Source organism: Rhipicephalus microplus, chromosome X (genome assembly GCF_043290135.1).
Source record: "Rhipicephalus microplus isolate Deutch F79 chromosome X, USDA_Rmic, whole genome shotgun sequence".
Taxonomy (NCBI): domain Eukaryota; kingdom Metazoa; phylum Arthropoda; class Arachnida; order Ixodida; family Ixodidae; genus Rhipicephalus; species Rhipicephalus microplus.
In genome coordinates, this window is record NC_134710.1 from 71,474,578 (window position 1) to 71,493,553 (window position 18,976).

The 18,976-nt window shown below is 42.9% G+C and overlaps 1 protein-coding gene across 1 annotated transcript; it reads left to right on the top strand.

Moving 5' to 3' along the window:
• Positions 1 to 5,591: 5,591 nt before the first annotated feature.
• On the top strand, positions 5,592 to 18,027 carry Roe1 (grpE protein homolog, mitochondrial Roe1). The gene is made up of 3 exons (XM_037435295.2): positions 5,592 to 5,733; positions 10,326 to 10,467; positions 17,039 to 18,027. Exons 1-3 carry the CDS (start codon positions 5,615 to 5,617, stop codon positions 17,465 to 17,467), a joined length of 690 nt encoding a protein of 229 aa, XP_037291192.1. The 5' UTR covers positions 5,592 to 5,614; the 3' UTR covers positions 17,468 to 18,027.
• Positions 18,028 to 18,976: the final 949 nt, after the last annotated feature.

Here is an 18,976-nt window from a genome sequence, read left to right on the forward strand (position 1 = left end):
TGATTCGTGGAATGTGAGGGCTTCTACCATCCAAGTTATCTTCTACAAACTCGAAGAGTCTGGGGGCGTTGTGTACATTGAAAAGGCGGTTGTAATCCGGCAAGACTTGGCGACTGAAGTTAGTTCAAGAGGTGTGCTTGTCCCGCCGTGCAGCTACATCGAGAAAGATGAAAACATTCCGACCGTGCTAACAAGCCAGAAGAATTTAACAATGTTTCTTCGCTACATCGATGCGCTCAAGATTTGCCCTGGGTGTAAATGTGAGCTGTTTCCAGGTATTTCATCGTCAAAGGCAGCGATGAAAAGGCAGGGTGTATGGCGAAACAAGAAATGCATGGTGCTGTCAGGTGAGCACTTGTGCCCTCCATGCAAAAAAAAAAAAAAAACTTTGGTGATAAAATGAAGCGTCGTCCTAAAGAAAAGCACAAAACGGAAGGCTGAACATGAAATTCAAAACCTAAAGAAAAAGGCCATCAGGGCCACTGTGTTTCGCGAAAGAGCTAGAAGAGAAGTGTCTACACTGAGACGCTGTTTGTCTGAAGTTTCAGCGAGCAAAGTTGAAAAAGCAGTGGAAAGTCTTCCGCAAGCACAGCAACTTGCCTTTAGGTCAGCATTGAAAGTCGCAAAGGTGAAATCGCCGCGAGAAAGGCGTTATGAACAGGAATGGCTCATGACTTGTCTTCTATTGAGAATTTCAAGCCCAAGAGCTTATAGACTAATGTCAAAAATGAAGCTCATGCCACTTCCAACAACCACAAGGCTGAGACAAATGATGAAAGGAATGCCATGTGAATTCGGCTTCAACAAGGTATCTCTTGACAGTATTGGGGCCTTTATGAAGAACAAAGCAGGAGTACAATGCTACGGAACGCTAGTACTGGACGAGATGAAGGTGCGAGAGGTTGTCGCATTTAACAAGAGTACTTACAAGGTTGATGGCTTCGTTGATTATGGAGATGTTCATGACTCAGAAACAACAGCCGACCACGCTTTGGTACTCATGTTTGTGCCTTTATTTCATTCCTGGGTGCAACCAATTGCAAGTTTTGCTACGAGACATGCAGCCCCTGGAAGAGTGCTAGCTAGGCTTGTTTTAGAAGCCATTTTGCAGTTACACAAGCACAATGCAACAGTCGTCGCTGTTATCAGTGATGGTGCCAGCACCAACAAGGCCATGTGGTCATGTTTTGGTATCAAAGGCAAGCTTCATGAACCGAAACACACGAGTTGACCATCCTTGTGTACCTGATCAGCAGCTCTACTTCCTGTGCGATGTACCGCTCATCATCAAGTGCATAAGGAACCATCTCATGCGCCACAAGTATGGCATGGTAAGTAGATTAGAATGTTTTTACTTATTTTTCATGCGTGAGCAACTCTGAATTTAGGAGTGGCTTCTGCAATGGAACACCTTTCTTCGTCTCACTGTTGTTTTTAAAAATTGCAGATCGGTGAACACAAAATAAACTTTGACCACTATCGAAGACTCCAAGAAGTAGATGGGAAACAGCAGCTTCGGGTGGTTCTAAAATTGACAAAAGAGCACGTGAGCCCAGACAATCTGCGAAAGATGAACGTGAGTCTGGCTGTACAGGTAAACAAAAATGCCCTATCTACCATATTTAGAGGCCTTTCATAGTTGACAACTGCTTGTTTATATGCATAAGTGTTTGTTTATAAAAATAAAGCCGCAAATTTTTCATATATGTTGTTCTCAGCTTTTCAGCCGAAGCACTGCCATTGAGTTAAAAGTGTACCAGCGGTTATAGGAGCCTGACCTGAAAGACTGCCATGGAACTGCTCAATTCACCCTCATGATGAACAACCTGTTCGATGCCCTGAATGTGAAGCTTCCGAAGTTTGGAATAACAAGTTCGTCAAAGGAAGTTGAGGTAATGATAATACTTTACAGCATCTGTTGCACTGTTGTGAAATAGTACAGATAATGCTTCATAACATCTGTTGCATTGTTGTGAAATTAATTTGCTCACTGGCTTATTTTGAAGGTCATCCAGGAGTTCCTTGATGCTGTAAATAAGACCGAGGAAAACCATATCACCAATGGGACAGTGATGTTTGCATCGCAAGTTACAATGGAGTCGCTTCGTGTTACGCTTGCATCAGTACGGGACCTCATAACAGATCTTCTCTCTAAAGGAGCGCGTTATGTGCTCACGGGCAAACTAAACCAGGATCCTTTAGAGGTAAGCCGTTTGTTCTTTTTGTTTATCACGTTTATGTTTGCGCACATTGCTTTTATAAAAAAAAAACACGTCTTCCTTTTTTTCAGAGGTTTTTTGGTGTGACAAGAAGTTATGGAGGGGATGAGGATCACCCTACCCTAATCAGCTTTGCACACATATATAGGCTTCTGAGCCTGTATACACCAATCAGCACTTGTGTCACTGGGAACGTGAGTGATGAGCAGACTTTTGTGCTTGCCACTGTTGCAGACAGCATGAAAAGGGGAAGAAAGGACACACTGTCGTCCCACGAAAGACTCCAGGAGGCTATTCGAGCGAAGTTGGCAGAAATCTCTTCTACTGCACAGAATGAAACACCGACAGCACCTGATCATGGGTACTCCACACAAGCAGCACAGGACTGTGTTATTTACTACTTTCGCGGCTATCTTGTCCACTCTTACCTCAAGCATCAGAGGTGTTCTGACTGTGTACGTAATATCCAGTCAGAAAATGCGGAGTGCCCGGAGGCATTTCTCACTTTGAAGAGGGAATTTAAGCACGGGAGCCTCAAATTGCCATCATGGGAGCTCTTCTGTATGTTTCGAGGAATCGAAGCCAAAATTTCGGATGAGCTGCAAAAGAACCGGCTCTGCTCAGAGACATTTTGGAGCCTCCTCGATGCTCTTGAGGACTGCGACATTACTAGTGTGGGCTGTTCTGTTCACAAGGTCACCACTACGGCAGAGCTTCTTCACTCCTACATAGTGCTAAAGCTGCATTTCGCTGCCAGAGATACTTGTAAAAGCTTCAGCTCTTCAGAAAAAGTCGCATCTGCTAGAAAGAAAGTGAAGCTGATGTGAAGGCTTGCAGTACAGCTCTGACCACTTAACCCTTGTAAATATGTCCCTGTAAATAATGCAGCTGCTGCTTTCAGTTTCATGACGTCAAATAAAAATTACAAAACAATTTTTTTCTGGCTTCCTTGCTGGTTCTTGATTTTCTAAGCTTTTCAGCGGATTTTGGCCGCGTAACACGTGTTCTGGTAAGGTTAGAATATCGCTGAGCATTACGGGATCCTGGGGTGATTTGCACATATACTGGCCAAAAATAAACGCCGGCTACAACGCGAACAGGAATGAAGGTAAGCGCGCTGTACAGTTTGCCTTTTCTTTTTGTCATGTCTTACGTGCTGTTTGTTTCTAGTTATAATGTTGCGAAAAAAACGAAAAAGCTCTTTTCGGTAAAGGTTAAATGCGAGCGAAGTTTCACTTCTGCTTCTCGAATAAAAGAGTTAACCGCTGCGGTAGTCTCCTGTCGGCGCCTTTCCCGTTGTAGCAGTAGCAGACGACGCGCCGAGATTGATCCTAACGCTACCGCAGTGCCACCGCCTGGTTGGCGATTGCGGTAAGCCGCCCCACGCCAATGGAATGCCGCGCGCTTTGCCAACTGAAGCTATCTAAAAACGTTGACCTCCACTCCAGAAGACATAGTATAGAACCTTCTTGGTCGCAATACATAGAGTTTTAGGTATTATTGTATAAAACTCTATGGTCGCAATAGATTTCAGACCACTTTTTGTTTTGACTTTCGCGGCCTATTTAGATTTTTACCTTGTACACTCTACCCGTGCGATTTCTCAGCAAAGGCGTTTGTGTCGCCATCTAAACAAAAATTAAGCATTCAACTTTTTTTTAGTTCTTACACACGACACTTGATGACGCGACAACAGTGAGCGATGTGACAGCGCAGTCTCGCGCGATTCGAGATTTCTGGATCGAACGTCACATCAACGCCTCCTAGATTTCTTGTGCCTGCCGGATTATCGGCGGTCACTTGGAAGCGGTGGTCGTCGGAACTACGGTAGTGGCGCCACTCAAGTAGGAGTGTCTTCAAATAAGTTTTTACGTTTTTGGAACTTATATGCAACAAAAATAACGTAAAAAGTTTTTAAAAAGCGTCAACGTATTTATAATTAACCCTAAGTAAGTGACGCCGTCATTCAACAAGCAATTTTTTTAAATACAAGGCATCCTCTGACGTTAGTAGCAAACGCCAAAATTGCCTATCTCAAAGGCCAAGTACAAAGATACTTGGATGGATAGATAATTGGATAAATGTGGCTGTACCCTTTAGATCGGGTGGTGGCTAACGCCACTTAGCCGTAATACTTAGTGAACTAATGATTAGATTTATCTACTTTTTTTTTCTTTAAAGAGAGAGGTTCAGGATTCGTACTTTGCAGTGAATGGTTTAATTTTCATTCGTGCCTTGACTTTAGCCACCAATCAGATAACCTCCTTCTAGTTAGGTCTACCCGCTTAAAGTCTATTTTGCCCTCCCTGTGCCTAAACGCCAGTGCTTTGAAAAACTCTGCGCCATCATCCTGAACTATAGGGTGAAGCCCTTTACAGAACATTAGCAAATGTTCGGCAGTTTCTCCTTCCTTTCCACACGCACTGCATACCGTGTCTACCCCTTCGTATTTGGCCCGATATGTCTTGGTTCGCAATACTCCCGTGCTGGTCTCAAACAGTTGAGAACTACTCCGAGTATTATCATAGATTCTTTTCTTGGCAATTCCCTGCTTAAAAGTTCGATAGATCTCTAATGCGGACTTCTTAATTATTCCAATTCTCCACATATCGGTTTCGGCTTCCTTCACCTTCTTATTAACCGATAGTTCTTTTCGGTTTGGCCACCTGCTGTTTTCTAAGTATTTACCAGTAAATTTTCTGGTTCGCTTACTCCATTTTGTATCGACATTCTTCATGTACAAGTAGCTGAAAACCATCCTAGCCCAACGCTCCTCCCCCATTTCTCTCAATCACTTCTCGAATTTTATCTTGCTGCTAGCTTCCCTGCCCTCAAATGATGCCCATCCCATATCACCTTGTACTCCCTGATTTTGTGTATTCCCGTGAGTTCCTGATGCAAGCCTACCTATTCCACGTTGCTTAATTTCTAATCTTGCTTGAACTTCTGATCTCATGCACAAGACCGCATTGCCGAACGTCAGCCCAGGAACCATGACCCCTTTCCAAATAGCGGCGCTGCCTACATACACCTTGTAGGCAGCGCCGCTGTAAATGACGGGCGTTTCGCGCTCATCCTGCAGGCACAAGAAATCTAGGAGGCGGTGGTCACCAACGGTGGTCACATATAAGGTCCGTTCGATTCACTTGCACCGGTCGGAACCGGTTCACGGCTCGTCTGCTCAGCTGCACGCGCGCCTGCACCAAGCCGGCACCGTCAGCAAAGAAGGTGCATGAAAATTGTGAACCAGTGCTGCACCTTTTCTGCACCTTTTGAAACGAATGGCTAGATTCAGCGGTCGTTAATACTGCACCGCTGAATCGAATGGCAAGGTGCAGCACCTCGTGAACTGGTTCACGTGGTACAGGTGAATCGAACGGACCTATAGCTGTTCTATGACGTCACTATTCGTCAAAATGGCGCCCCACGCTACCATGTGTTCATCCATGCTTCGGCAAATATTTCGGTTTAGCTCCTATGTTTCCCCAAAATCATACGCGCCGTTCTCTTCAAGGTGAGTTGGGTGGTAGAATTTCGCAGTGGGCACAAAGTGCACGGTCACAAAGCTGGTAATTCGCTGATTTTAACGTAGAGATGTGCACGCTGATGCAATTGACTTGGTTCGTACTGCGACCAACGCCGGGTGACTTTCTTGGTGGAGCGAAGTTTATCACTGTGCATGTCTTACGGATTGCCTGAGAGGCGAGTGTCGCTCCGCTGTTAAATCGAGAAGTTCCAGTTTCTTTTTGCGGTGCCAGCAAGCGTGGCCGTAGTTTCAGTCACGTGCTGGAAGTTATCGTTTCCAATCGGTTCACCGGTCTGTGAGGGAGCTTGCATTGGCGTGGCACTAAGAGCACCCCTCGCGTTTATTATTGCGCTCCTATTTGAACAAGGGAAGGCGTCTGTTCGCTAGACGATGCACCACAGGTGCGCAATACGATATCGCCGCCTAATCGTGAATTCAGACTCTTGCGTCGTGTTTCAAAACATATTTATCACAAAACGTGCGATAGCTTTCGATATCGCATTCTTGGCGTCTAATAGTTTACTAACCTATGTGAGCGAACGATCTGGAATTAACTACGCCGCAGAATATAAGGGCATGGTATTGCAGCTGTGGGGTAAGAGTGTTACCACTAGTAACACATTAACCCCACCATCAGGAACAGCAGCAGTGGATGAAATCGAGTGTTAGAACTTTCTACACAGTCATGAAAAACAACGGGGTAATAGTGAATTGGAAAAAGACTAGATGGGGGACATTTGTTTCGTATTGCGAAGTGTAGTGACCTACTGAATAAATAAAGTGTAGATAGGTTTGGGAAATCCAGTTGTGAGCAGACTGTGGTGACAAATCCTTTGTTTGTTACTTTTGTGGGATTGACTGAAAGCACCTCTTGCCTAAAATGTATAACACTATTAACTCAAATTCAGCACTAATAAAACAGAAATCGAGAATTGAATAAAATCTTGTCTAGTCGTGCAGTGATTTCTGGATAGAAATCAAACTGAAACGCCGACCAAAACCGTGTTACGAAAAAAAAAAGTAAATGTATGGGTTTCAGTAAGTGAACAAGGCGTTACAAAAAAAAAAAAAGTAAATGTATGGGTTTCAGTAAGTGAACAAGGCTACTGTATGGAAGCCTGAAACATTAGTTTTTCATGGAAAGCACTCTAGTTGGTGTTATTTTTTAATTTTACCAATTAAAACATTACTGTAAAATCCAAGTTTGTATGTCATGTTGTGAACTTGAGTGTAAAGCAGCTGAAAATTATTTTGAATTGGCAAAAAAAAGTATGCCTAGCTGCATGAATTACACATGCATTTGATTACTTGTAACCAGATATCGAAAAATAGTTGTGTTTTATTGACTTGAGGTAATGCAAACAGCCAAGAAATTGACCTAAGTGCTAGGATCCCTACTTTCATCATAGCTCCACAACTTGCAGCGATTTGACCATTTGTTGTTTTTCAACGACAACAACAACAACAAAAAACTCTCGTGCCCAAACTGCTTTCTTGCTCACTGTGCTTTTACCACTTCTATACCAGTGAAGACACGCAAGTGTGACAAAACTTTTTCGCTCAAGAATGACTGTGGTTGTCACACCTTGAACGAACCCTCAGATCACATGGTGGCCGAGACACCTGTTATTTGTAAAGAAGGGAGTGGGGTGAAGGTAAAAACACAATGAGTGAGAAAAGCAGTCTGGGAACCAGACCTTTTGGTTGGAAAACAACTTTGCAGGAAGGCCAGCGTGGAGATTTGCGTAAATGGTCAATTGATAACGCTGTCTTTAACTTTCAGTTAGCACATTCTATTCATTGCAAAAGCACCTGCCCAGTTAGCTCATGCCATTCAATGAAATTGTTTCTACGCTCTGCCACACACCAGTTTGAAAAATGTGTGTGCTTGCATTATCAACCCATATGTGTTAATCTGTTGCATCGTTGTGCAGCAAGAGTCACAATGCCATAAAATGTATGTTGAGGTTAAATTAAGGCACTCATTAATGTCACTACATGTGAAAAGCTGTTGTGCATGCTGTGCTCCTCGACAGACAGTTTCAAGCACTGTAGCAACCACTAAGCGTTGCCCTGCGGGATGAAGTGGGCACTCGCGCATCTACAGAGCACCGGACAGCATTGTACACTCCCCCGCAAAATTTTGGGGTATGAAAACGCATGGCCGTGCGCAATCAAAGGAAACCACACTTGCACTGATGTTCTGAGGTGTGGCATTTTCTTGTCTGCGGCAATATTCGGGTGTGCCAATGGAAATGTTTACTGGATTCAGTGATGCTGTGCACTAAGCTTGAGGTGGTATAAGTGCTGTTGGTTTTGATGCGAGACACAAATGCAACACTTCATTGCCATAGCAGTAGTCTCTGCTGCAAGCAAATTCTGTTTTATTGCATGGGGAGGGGGTGGGGCAAGTTAGCATAGTCCAAAAAATGTTAGACATGAAGCCATGCTTGGTAATCACTGCCACTGCATGTGTTTACTCTAATGTGTGGCCGCCTCAGCTGCATGCATTTGTGTTCCCCGCAGTATTTTGTCAAAGACTGAACATTAGTTTCTTTTGTGTGTAGTATAAATTGTGTAGTTTACAGAGTCCCTCCACTGGTTTGGCCATTGGCAAGAGAAAAAGCACAGTGTATTAGATTATTACATGGAGATTGTGTCTGAAAATTGTTATATGCCTGTGCGATGCAAATGTCAGCAAAATGTGAAACAGGACGCTGAGCGTCCTCCTTTTTGCGAGTGCTGTATTTTGATATAGAGAGAGTTGCATTTATACCTGTGTCGCAGACACACCCTGGAATGTCCACAGCCAATCTGTTGTAGTAAGCTTGAGCCAGACCGGCTCTAGTATATCCCTGACTATGGCATACAGTCAGGGATGTACTACAGTTGTAGAGTGTTCTATGCTGCTACTGCAAGTGTGCTTAAAAGCAAAATAGTAAAGACGAAAAAAAAGGAGGCTAAGTTTGGTCTATCAATATAATATGCTCATTTTCCTCCAGCACTTAGATAGTGCAAGGGAGTGAGTGATTTTCTATTCATTTAAAAAGGAAAGAATCGAAGACAATAATGCAGGAGGGGAAAGGTAGGGAAATGGGGGAGGAGTGCATGATGACTGTCTTTTTTTTTTATTGATATGATATATAAGGAGATGTTGGCGCACCATTATGGCGCCGGCTACTCCTTAATGATGACTGTCTCAATAAGGACATCTTAATCGGAACACTCGTAGAGTATGGGGATAAGAAACACATTGAGAGAGAATAAGGGAGTATTGCTGATTTCAGGCGCTAGCCTAACAAAAGGGAGAGGGTGTCCACTTTGGCAATAAAACTCACCTCCCAGAGGCATACAAATGGAACAGCTTGATTTCTTTTAACGTGCTCAGTAATGAACCAATTTTTTTAGTTTTTGGGGGTAAAACACTCTCCTGGTGGTACCTTATTACTTCTAGTGATTTACCAGTACTTGAAGTGGAACCTGGTAAGGGGCCTTACCATGTCTTCTGAAATTCCTTTGTGAAGTTCGAATACTGTGGGCGTAGTGTATAATAATAACATTAAGTACCATTGAGTTGCTAGCAATTACTGATAGCATCATAAGCAAATGACAGAAGCACTGAGACCTTTTTAGAGCGAGAGAGGGAAAATTTGTCTACGCGAAATGCTTCTGGATCCAACGTTTCAAGATGTGCACTTTTCTTTTCAGGCTTGAATAATTCGCCTCTTGATATGCCGCCGCCCACAATACCCTGTACTAAAAAATTTTTTAATCCCTTCAAGCTTCCGATTTCCCAGAACTTCTTCCTTAGTCTATTTAAAGTGGTACTAACACAAATTTTCGCGGTTGATTCTCGTGAATATTCGTGTATCATCTGCAAAATATCAACTGTGAATATGGCTTGAAAGGTATTTTAATTTATTTTTGAAGTTTGCCCGAGCTCTCAACTTCATCATGCCATTGACACCCTCGAAGGGGACCCTTTGGGGAGCCCCTACTTCCCTCCCGCCACCACGCTGCAGTCAATAAAGCAAGTTATGATGACGTCATAGCCGCCATCTCAGTGGCTGGTTGCAACTGCATGGCCATGGTGTATGCTTTGACTGTTTTGTGTTCGACAACACTGCAGTTCCGTTTTCTATTCGAAAGTAATCTTTGATGCAAACCGTGTGGAAGTGTGCCACAGTTCTTTGTGCTCACATGGTCAAGAGCTGAAAACGCTAGGAGGCGATAGTTGCACTCGGCTTTTGGAGCTCTCTCAAACTGAAACTGGTCGATAATGAGGACCCTGTAATTATCCGTCGTGTGCTGCAGCAAACGATGTGTCGTGTTATGACTAACAGGCCCACAGCAACATATTGCATCAGAAAAGCGCGAAGCCAAAGTTTTTGTGTCAGTACCCCTTTTACTACAAGTTCTTTAAAATCTCTTTGACGTTTCTCTGAGACTTCCGAAATGCTGTCTAACCACCTTGTGCATGGGTGGGCTTGTTTTTTCTTTTGCCTTTCATTTCAGCTAGCATTAACTTTTGATTCATCAAACTGATAGCTCACATGATCATGCACTGATTTGCTTTCCAGACTTCTCTTTTCAACAGCCACTACAGCACCCCCTAATGAACAGGAGGCTGAGTCCAAAGAAGAGAAGCCTGCAGCTGATCCTAGTTTAGTTGCTTGTCAAGAAGAAAATCGCAAGCTTCTTGAACAAATCAAGACAATTGACGTAAGTTTGTGCTCATACTGACATTATTATCACAAGCACATTTCTTACTCCCTTGCTGTGATCGTGGTGTGTCGTGCAGCACTAGGAAGAGGCTCCGTCTTGTGATGACCGCTCAGCGCACCACCATAGGGTGCTGCTGGTCACAGGAACACTACACGAGCTGCGTAGATAGCATGGCGAGCGCATTGGCACTGGTTGTCATTGCGAAAGTGGTTGTTGTGATTAATAATAACTGCAATGCTAACTGTGCTCGGCAACAACTTTTCTTGGCAGCTCTGTGAAAGCGACAGCTCTGTGGAAGCTACAGTACTTAAGTTTACTGGCAATTTTCTCATTGGCATTTCTGAAATAAATGCTGCTGTATTAATTATGAGCCTTAAGCATTTGTGGGAAGCCATAGGTAACATACAGTTACTGGTTCACTTTCAAGAATGCCTTCCTTTTTTTCCATTTCTTTGACACCACCGCGTTTTCAGCATGGCTGTTTTCTAACGTAAACATAGTGTCCGTGGCATCAGTGGATCAGTGTGTTCCCACAGATGGGCTGTTTAGTTCTAGAGAAAAATATACTCACAATATGACACTAAAAAGTGCCTATACAATTAAAATATTTTTCCCATTAACATTCTTCGTACATGCAATTTTCTAGACTTGTTAACAATGTGAGAGAGCAAAACCAAAATCAGCCGACAGCTGCTGTACTACTTGCAGAGCAACACGCATGTGTGGATGCCCTGCCTCCGTAGTCTTCACTTCAAAAGATGAGTTGTCACCGAGTATGGTGACCTTCTACAATAGGTAGTCGTAGTTTCCTCACTATAATGAGCATATAAAAGGAAGTGCCTCATCATAATCCAGTGATGATGTTTTTGCCAGTTCAGCCTGGTCTTCGTTATTCAGAAATATCATCAGTAGTAGTTTATGATCAAATGGTGTTGGATGTGCTTTGATGCATTTACTTATTAAGCTTGAACATGTATATTGAATGCATGTGAGTGTTTTTGTACATTTCTGCGTATTTTACAGCTGTTACGTTGCTTTGCAAAAACGAAATTAGTTGGCACACCGCTGTAATGCAGTATAAAAAAAGGGAAAAAATTCTTAGTGCAAAGAAAAAAATTTTATTTATTGCTGCATTGTGTTAGCAGATACCAAGCAAGAGAAGTGATAAAAAAAAAGTGCGTGTTTTAAATATACAAGCGATTCCGTACATGTACGCCTTTGACATTCAAAGGGTTAATGCGAAGTCTGTTAGAAAATTGTCTGACCTTTAGTAGAAGAAAAAAAAAAAAAACTGGCATAATTGGAGCATTCGAAACCTAATTTCCTTCAATGTAGTCCCCTTGGGACTACACACTCCTCCCAGCGGTGCTGCCATTGTTGGAAGCTTTCTGAGAAGGCCTCTTTCGAAATGGAGTTTAGCTCAGCTGTCGTTGCAGCCATAAATGTCCTTCCTTGTCTGAAATCGTTCTCTTTTCAATGTCTTCTTGAGTGTGGGAAACAGCCAGGAGTCGCAGGGGGCCATATCATGAGAGTAAGGACCCTGTTGAACTTCAGAAGTCTGACTTTTCGCCGAAAAAGGCTGAACCAAGTGGGAGGAATGTGCAGGAGCATCGTCGTGATGGGTGCGCCAGTTTTCCTGTTGACCACAAGTCAGGTCTCTTGTGCCACACAGCATTACATCTGTGGTGCGTACTCGTGGTGTACCACACTACGGGAATCAAAGGAAGCACTCAGCATCACTTTGACGTTGCTGCGCACTTAGCGGGCCTTCTTTGGTCTTGGTGAGATGGAATGCTTCCACTTTGACGACTCAGATTTGGTTTCGGGGTCAAACCCGTACACAGAAGATTCATCACCAGTGGTAATGGTCAATCAAGCAATCTTTATTGGCATCAGAAATGTAATACAGTAGACTTTCAGTAAACGGAGCGGAAATCTGTTATACAGAACTGCTGTTTAAATGAATCAAGTGCTTCTTACAAGATTGGTTTCATTCTTGTGTTCTGCACACCTGGTCATCTCTCATTAAACGGATCTCCTCTTAAATGGAACATATTTTCTTGGTCCCTTCAGGTTCTGTTTAATGAGAGTCTACTGTACATTGTAAGTAAGTATGCAAGAGGGGGTCCCAAGGTAAGGTAACAAATAGCAGGTGGGACCTCCTTTGTTAACACAAAGGAAAGAAATAAAATATGAACAACAAAAGAGCAACTTTTTCGTAAGTGTTACAACTAAAAAGGACGTATCGAATTGTTCAGAATAGCATTTAAAAAAAACAAGGCAAGCTATAAAAATAGCAAAATGCAGTGGTTATATATTTAATAAAATTTTTTCAATTTTGTCTTAAAACATAATTGTGAATTATGTCTTTCATATCATGTGATGGAGAATTCCATAATTATATCAATGAAAAAGCAATGCTAATTTTTTATCATTAGTGCTAACTTTAGGTAATAACAGGTTATTGGCAACCGTGAATCTAGTTTTATTGGAATTATTCAACAACACATTAGGAAATATGTCGATAATGATGGTGTGATGGAAAACCTTGAAAAACAAAACACAAACGTTATAATTGTACATTTGGAAGACTGGTAATATGTCAATCTGGAAAAAAATAGGATGTGATGGCAGATGTGTTTATAAAGTTAGGGTAACTGCTTCAGAAATTTTAGTCCTGTCAGATTTCAACGGGAAGTTGCTTTTGCTCCACCGTGAGCAGTTTCCGCATGAATTTCGCCGCAACTTTCTTCATGGCCAAATCTTCGGTCATAATGGAATGGGCTGATGCCCATTCCTTTTGCAATTTTTCGGATAGTCACGAGACGGTCTTGCATCACCATAGTGTTCACTTCGGCAATGACCTGGTAATTTCGGCATGTTGATGGCCACCTGGAGTGTGGCTCGCTCTCCACCGATGTGCGGCTGACCTTAAACCGGTTGTACCACTCCTTTATCTGTGTGCGGCTCATAGCATCTTCACCGAAAGCCGTCTTGATCTTCCGAATGGTTTCCACTTGGCTGTCCCCCAGTTTCTGGCGAAATTTCGTGTAGTAGCGCTGCTCCAGTCACTTCTTCATTCTCCTCGCAATGAAAAACCGATGAGAGCACTGCGCACTACCTCACTCAAATGATGCATCCCAGCGACTGTTGCTATTGGCAGGCGGGAAAAAAATTCATGCATGCATGAAAGTTCATGCATGCATGAAAGGCTAATGCAAGCACGCTTGTTTCAAATCCATCAGCTGCTCGCAAAAAAAAAAAAAAAAAAGTCGGATACTTTTCTAACAGATCTCGTATGTACACTGTCATTATTTACGAAAGGGAACATGCAATCGCGTGACTTGCTCTCTACAGTGGCTGCCTGCAGTGCTTGTCCAGTGGTCATAACTCGTTTTGTTTGCCAATAGATGATGCCAAAAGCCTAGTCTTTTCTTTTTCTGTCGGTTGATGATTGTCCTGTAGGCAGCCGCCGCAGAGCCCAGGCCATGCGCACACGTGGTCTCTTTCATAAAGGACGACATTGTACAGGAAATACTAGCATGTGTGAAGCACTGGCATGGTCGTATGGTAGAGCACCAACATGGGGGTGGGCATTGTCGTACCTCCTAGTGGGACTTGAAGTCAAAGGGAACTTCGCTGGCTTGGCCATTCTGTTCTTGGAGATAGTGCGTTTCTTTGCTTGTATGCTTTTGTTCCCTTTACAGTGCTGTGAGTTTGCATTGTGAAATTTTAATGCAGGGGCAATGAGCTACATTTCGCTTGCCAACAACAGTTAACAGGAAATGCATATAAGAGGGAGTAAAGTGCCCGTGCTTGTGGTGATAAATACTGACAACATGCGAACGAATTGACACTGGACATTTGACTAGATTGATAACTTGCCACGAATGTTGGTCAAGTTAGTATGCATGTGTCAGCCATGACAACATGGCAATTCAGCTCTTTGACAAGCAAGCCCAGTAATTCACATTTCTAAGGCAAAAAAAAAAAAAAAACTAGAAGGGTAGAAAGACGGTATAGTGTTTTCTTAAGTGCCTTCAGGCGTCTTGAAGTAAAGAAGTGCAAATTTAAGGGCTCGTTTTCTTTGTTATAAACAATCATAATGAGAACTAATAGACAATGATGCGAAGAACATCATTGCAGCAAGTGTGGAGTACTCGCTGAAAGGGCTACAGGCGGCGCTGACTGACACTCCCTCATTTAAATGCACATACTGTATAGGTATCCTATAAAGTGGATGAGGGTATGACCGCCAGTGTAGCTCGGGGCATCGAGCGTGTTATTCGAAGTTCGCTGGTTCGGATCCTGCCAGTGGCAAGTTATCTTTTTGTCCATTTTTTTTTTTCACCTTTACATCTAATAACTTCTCTTGGCATCACTGTCTGTTCTCTATAATTAATGTTCCTTGTCACATGGGCACACATGAACTCCCCTTCTATAGTGGTTCAATAGACTTCCTAACGAAGTTCTGCCACAATGTATTTGGGGCAGTGTCACATGGAAATAAGATTGCAGCAGCAGCAGCTGGTAAGGGCTCATTCTGCGCTGTTTTGATTTTTGTACAAGCACTGTGGTTAGAACTCTAACGAAACACAGTTTGACTAATTTCTCGATCTAAGAGAAAAATATTGTTTAATGTTGTCACCATTTGACTAAGTTATCTTGCTACTGAAACCAGTTTAATAGTTTTTCCACAGATCAGCCAGCCAGGGAACTTGGCCATGCTCTGGAAAGAGTGTGGATGCAGGGCCTTGTTTGAACAGACGTATGTCTTGTTTCTCGCACAAAAACAGCAAGAGAGAGTAATTTCGATAGCATCGCAGTGGGAGAATACGGCGCATGCGTAAGCATTCAAGCTGTCTCGCTAAGTAAAGTTGATATTGATTTACAGGGTATACATATATACAGGGTGCTTCTTTATTTTTTTCTTTTAGGCAAAACAGATTTTTCAAATATGATGTGAAACACAGTGAACACACTGGTTCTCATTTATGTTTGCCTGAAGGCCTGGAGGGGAGCTATGCAGGCTTCAGAACTGAACATGACAGGCACGTCACAGACGTTTAGTGACATAAGGAAACCCAAGTCTATTATTTGGTGCTTCACAATTTTATAACATCATCTCTGACATGTTGAAATGAGCTACACAAAAATCAAAGGAAGGCTCGAGCACCAAAGAATGTCAATTTCATTTCGTGTAGTGTTGTCACATATTTTCACGTAATTCTTGTTGCACAAGATTCCGCAGGCGACATTTCTGTTTTAATTAAATGTTGCATGAACTTCTCCATGTTTACCTGCACTGAGATCTTAGCACTTGTGCAGTGTTTGATAAAGGTGAAATACAAAAACACGTCCGCACTTTCAGGATGGAAGGCCTGCTTCATTTGCACCATGTGGTGCAATGCGAGTTTTGCTTCGTTATCCGGTAGTCTTTGATCACTATCTACGTGTTGAGTGGAAATGTCTTGCCGCAGTCAAAATTGTTTTGAATCATCAAATGCTCGTTACTTCATACTTAATGACTATAGGGTAGTTTCTATAAAGTAGTTGTAGTCAGTGACAATTTGTTTTACCCAATTTTTTGTGAATCACCAAATTACCACATAATTAGAGATATCCATTGAATTTTAATGGCAATATCAAAACTGGCTGCACCGGTTTGCAAGAAAATGCAGCTTCTCTGTCACATCTGTCCGGAATTTCCCGTGACAGGGGAGTGATGAAATTTGAAGGTGCATTGTGGCCATATCTCATCACAGAAAGTGGCAAGTTATTTTATCTGCACCAGTGGACTGCCCTCCTTCGTGTGCGGTGCTTAATGCTTATCTATTTCTTTTGGTGGACGCCCAAGGAAACTGCACTTTTCGCCTTTTCTTTCACAGCGCCTTTTTGGCCTTTTCTTTCGCCTTTTCCTTCAAAATTAAGAGGCAGCCACCGGAGCCCTTCTTATATGCAGACGAAGTTTTTTGTGTCTATATATTGTTAAAAAAAAGTTTAGTATCACACATTGCACTGTTGCCAATTTTCCATTTCATAACCCTTTGTCCACCTTGTGGGATTCTATAAAACTGATTTGCCTTAATCAGACTCCTTTTGAATGTCGTATGTTCATATTGGAAAGTGTTAATTTAAGGGCTCGTTTTTTTATGAGACAATATTAATGAGAACACACAAACAAAAATGCTTAGGAAGTATAGGGGAAGTTATTAGAAGTAATTGTTATATAAATATGAAGAAAAAAAGTGGATGAAATTGTAACTTGCAACCGGCAGGATTTGATCCTGCGACCTTCGAATAATATGTCTGATGCTCTATCACTGAGCTACCGTGGCTGTCATCACCCCTCCCCTCGCCCACTTTATAGGGGATATATGTGCATTTAAACGTGGGGAGTGTCAGTCAGCACCCTCTGTTGCCATTGTGGTGAGTGTTGAACGCTCTTTTTTTGCCTGCGCATCACTGCACAATCTTTTGGCTTATGCAAAATATTTGTGTAGCGCAACGTTTTGATCATTCAGTCTGCTGTGGCAGATGATGCAGCATGTTTTTATTTCTTGTGCAGGACAAGTACAAGCGCTCACTGGCAGAGAATGAGAACTTGCGTGTGCGAATGCAGAAGCAGATTGAAGAGGCCCGTGTATTTGGCATTCAGAAGTTCTGCAAGGACCTGCTAGATGTTGCCGATGTGCTTAGTAGTGCCCTTTCAAGTGTTCCCAAGGAAGCAATTACCCCTGACAACCCCCACTTGCAAAGCCTTTACACTGGCCTTGACATGACGCAGGCACAACTGCAGACAGTGTTCCGGCGCCATGGACTAACACAACTCAATCCTGTTGGAATGAAATTTGATCCCAATGAGCATCAGGCCGTATTTGTGCACCGTGACGAAAGCAAAGAGCCCGGTACAGTAGCCGTAGTTTCTAAAATTGGCTACAAGCTCAAAGACCGCACCATTCGTCCAGCCATGGTTGGTGTGGTTGAGCGAACCTGATAGAACTGGACTTGCGAATTTAGTCCGGCACTGACGTGTAGCCTGGGCTGCAATCTTCTTGGCCATTGAGCTCAGGTTAGGAAAGGAGCAGCTACGTTCTAGTGGTGCTGTAAAACTACAACGAGCATGAGAGGCAGGCAGGCTGTGGTTGTTGGATTTAGATCATTCCGATTGTGAGGGCACTTTATATACAAGCAGGAGCGCTAAAGATGGCCATTTTTCAGTGCTTGCGACAATTGTTTGCTTCTTCAAGGCCTTGTTGCCAGAGGCAAGAGCCAGCCTGCGTTGAACACAGGTAGTCGCTGGGAGGTGAACAATGACTTGTGCAGATCGTCCATAAGTGGTTTTAATCCTGCTGCGTTTCACAGTTTTGTGCCATTCAGGGCAGGCAAAAGGCACTTTCTGATGGATTTAGCGTGTTGCCAAGAAGCTTGCAGCCCTACTTGTAGCCAGGCATGTGTATAATAGCATGCTTGTTTTAGAAATTGGGGTGCAGGCTGCCGAATGTTAAGTGACTGTGGCATTGAAGTGTGGCTGTAATAAATTTGACTTTGTTACTAGCTTCTGTGCTACATCTTTTTCAAAATTTTTACAGTGCTTTGCGTTTCTTTAACTCGTCAACTTGTGCACTGTGCACATATGAAGCCTTAGGATAGATGGGTTTGTAACCTCAACATTTTGAAAGATGCGCTGCACAGTGGTGTAGGAACAGCAGAAGGTTGAGCAGGTTTGAACCCTCTGCCACCTGTTACCAAAAGATCTGAAATTGTCGGCATGCGACCAGTAGGGAAATGGACTGAGACTAGCATCGAAGAGGAGACTCTACTATGAGACCAGCATTGCTGTCAAAACTTTCCTCTTTTGGTATGTGTAAATTAACGCGAAGCACACTTGGCCTATGCCACTGTCTAAGTGGGGTTCATTTCTTACGTACTCCCATGCACACATCAAGAATAAACATACTGATATACTACAAACATACTCCATCTCACAAGCTGGTTACAGCAATACGAAGGCTAGGCCAATTTCAACCAATCACAAAGTGGAGTTCCTCCGCACTGTATTAATCCGTGCACATTATTAGCTGTAGCCTTATTGGTTGAGTGCCCACATCGCGACAACGTTCACGTCTCAGTGGACCGAAGTTCAAAATCCAGTTGGGTGAAGATAAAATTTTTAAAACTTTTTATTAATGTTAACCTGTTACTGCTGTCTCATGCCAAATGGACCACATTGCAGTGTTCAAGAAGTGGGTTTGTTCATTTGGGTTTTTAGAAGGTGTCCGTTACTGGTGTCCGTAGTTATTAGACCAACAAAAATACACGCCCAATGAGCGTACTATTATGCAGTGCGCTGGGATACTGCTACCGTGCATCACGTAGTTTCCGCAGAGCTATAACCAGCTTGCCAGATGGAGTATAGCATCACACCCGTTAGCCAGGCTTGGCTGCTGAAGTAATTTCTATTGCAATTTTCTTCACAGTACTGTCTCCCCAAGCGAAAATTCTT

Bases quoted from the DNA above. Each gene is read 5' to 3' on its own strand.
- Roe1 (XM_037435295.2), top strand. From the start codon at position 5,615: ATGACGTCACTATTCGTCAAAATGGCGCCCCACGCTACCATGTGTTCA. The intron at 5,734-10,325 runs GTGAGTTGGGTG...TTTGCTTTCCAG, and splicing joins TACGCGCCGTTCTCTTCAAG to ACTTCTCTTTTCAACAGCCA. The intron at 10,468-17,038 runs GTAAGTTTGTGC...TTTCTTGTGCAG, and splicing joins AACAAATCAAGACAATTGAC to GACAAGTACAAGCGCTCACT.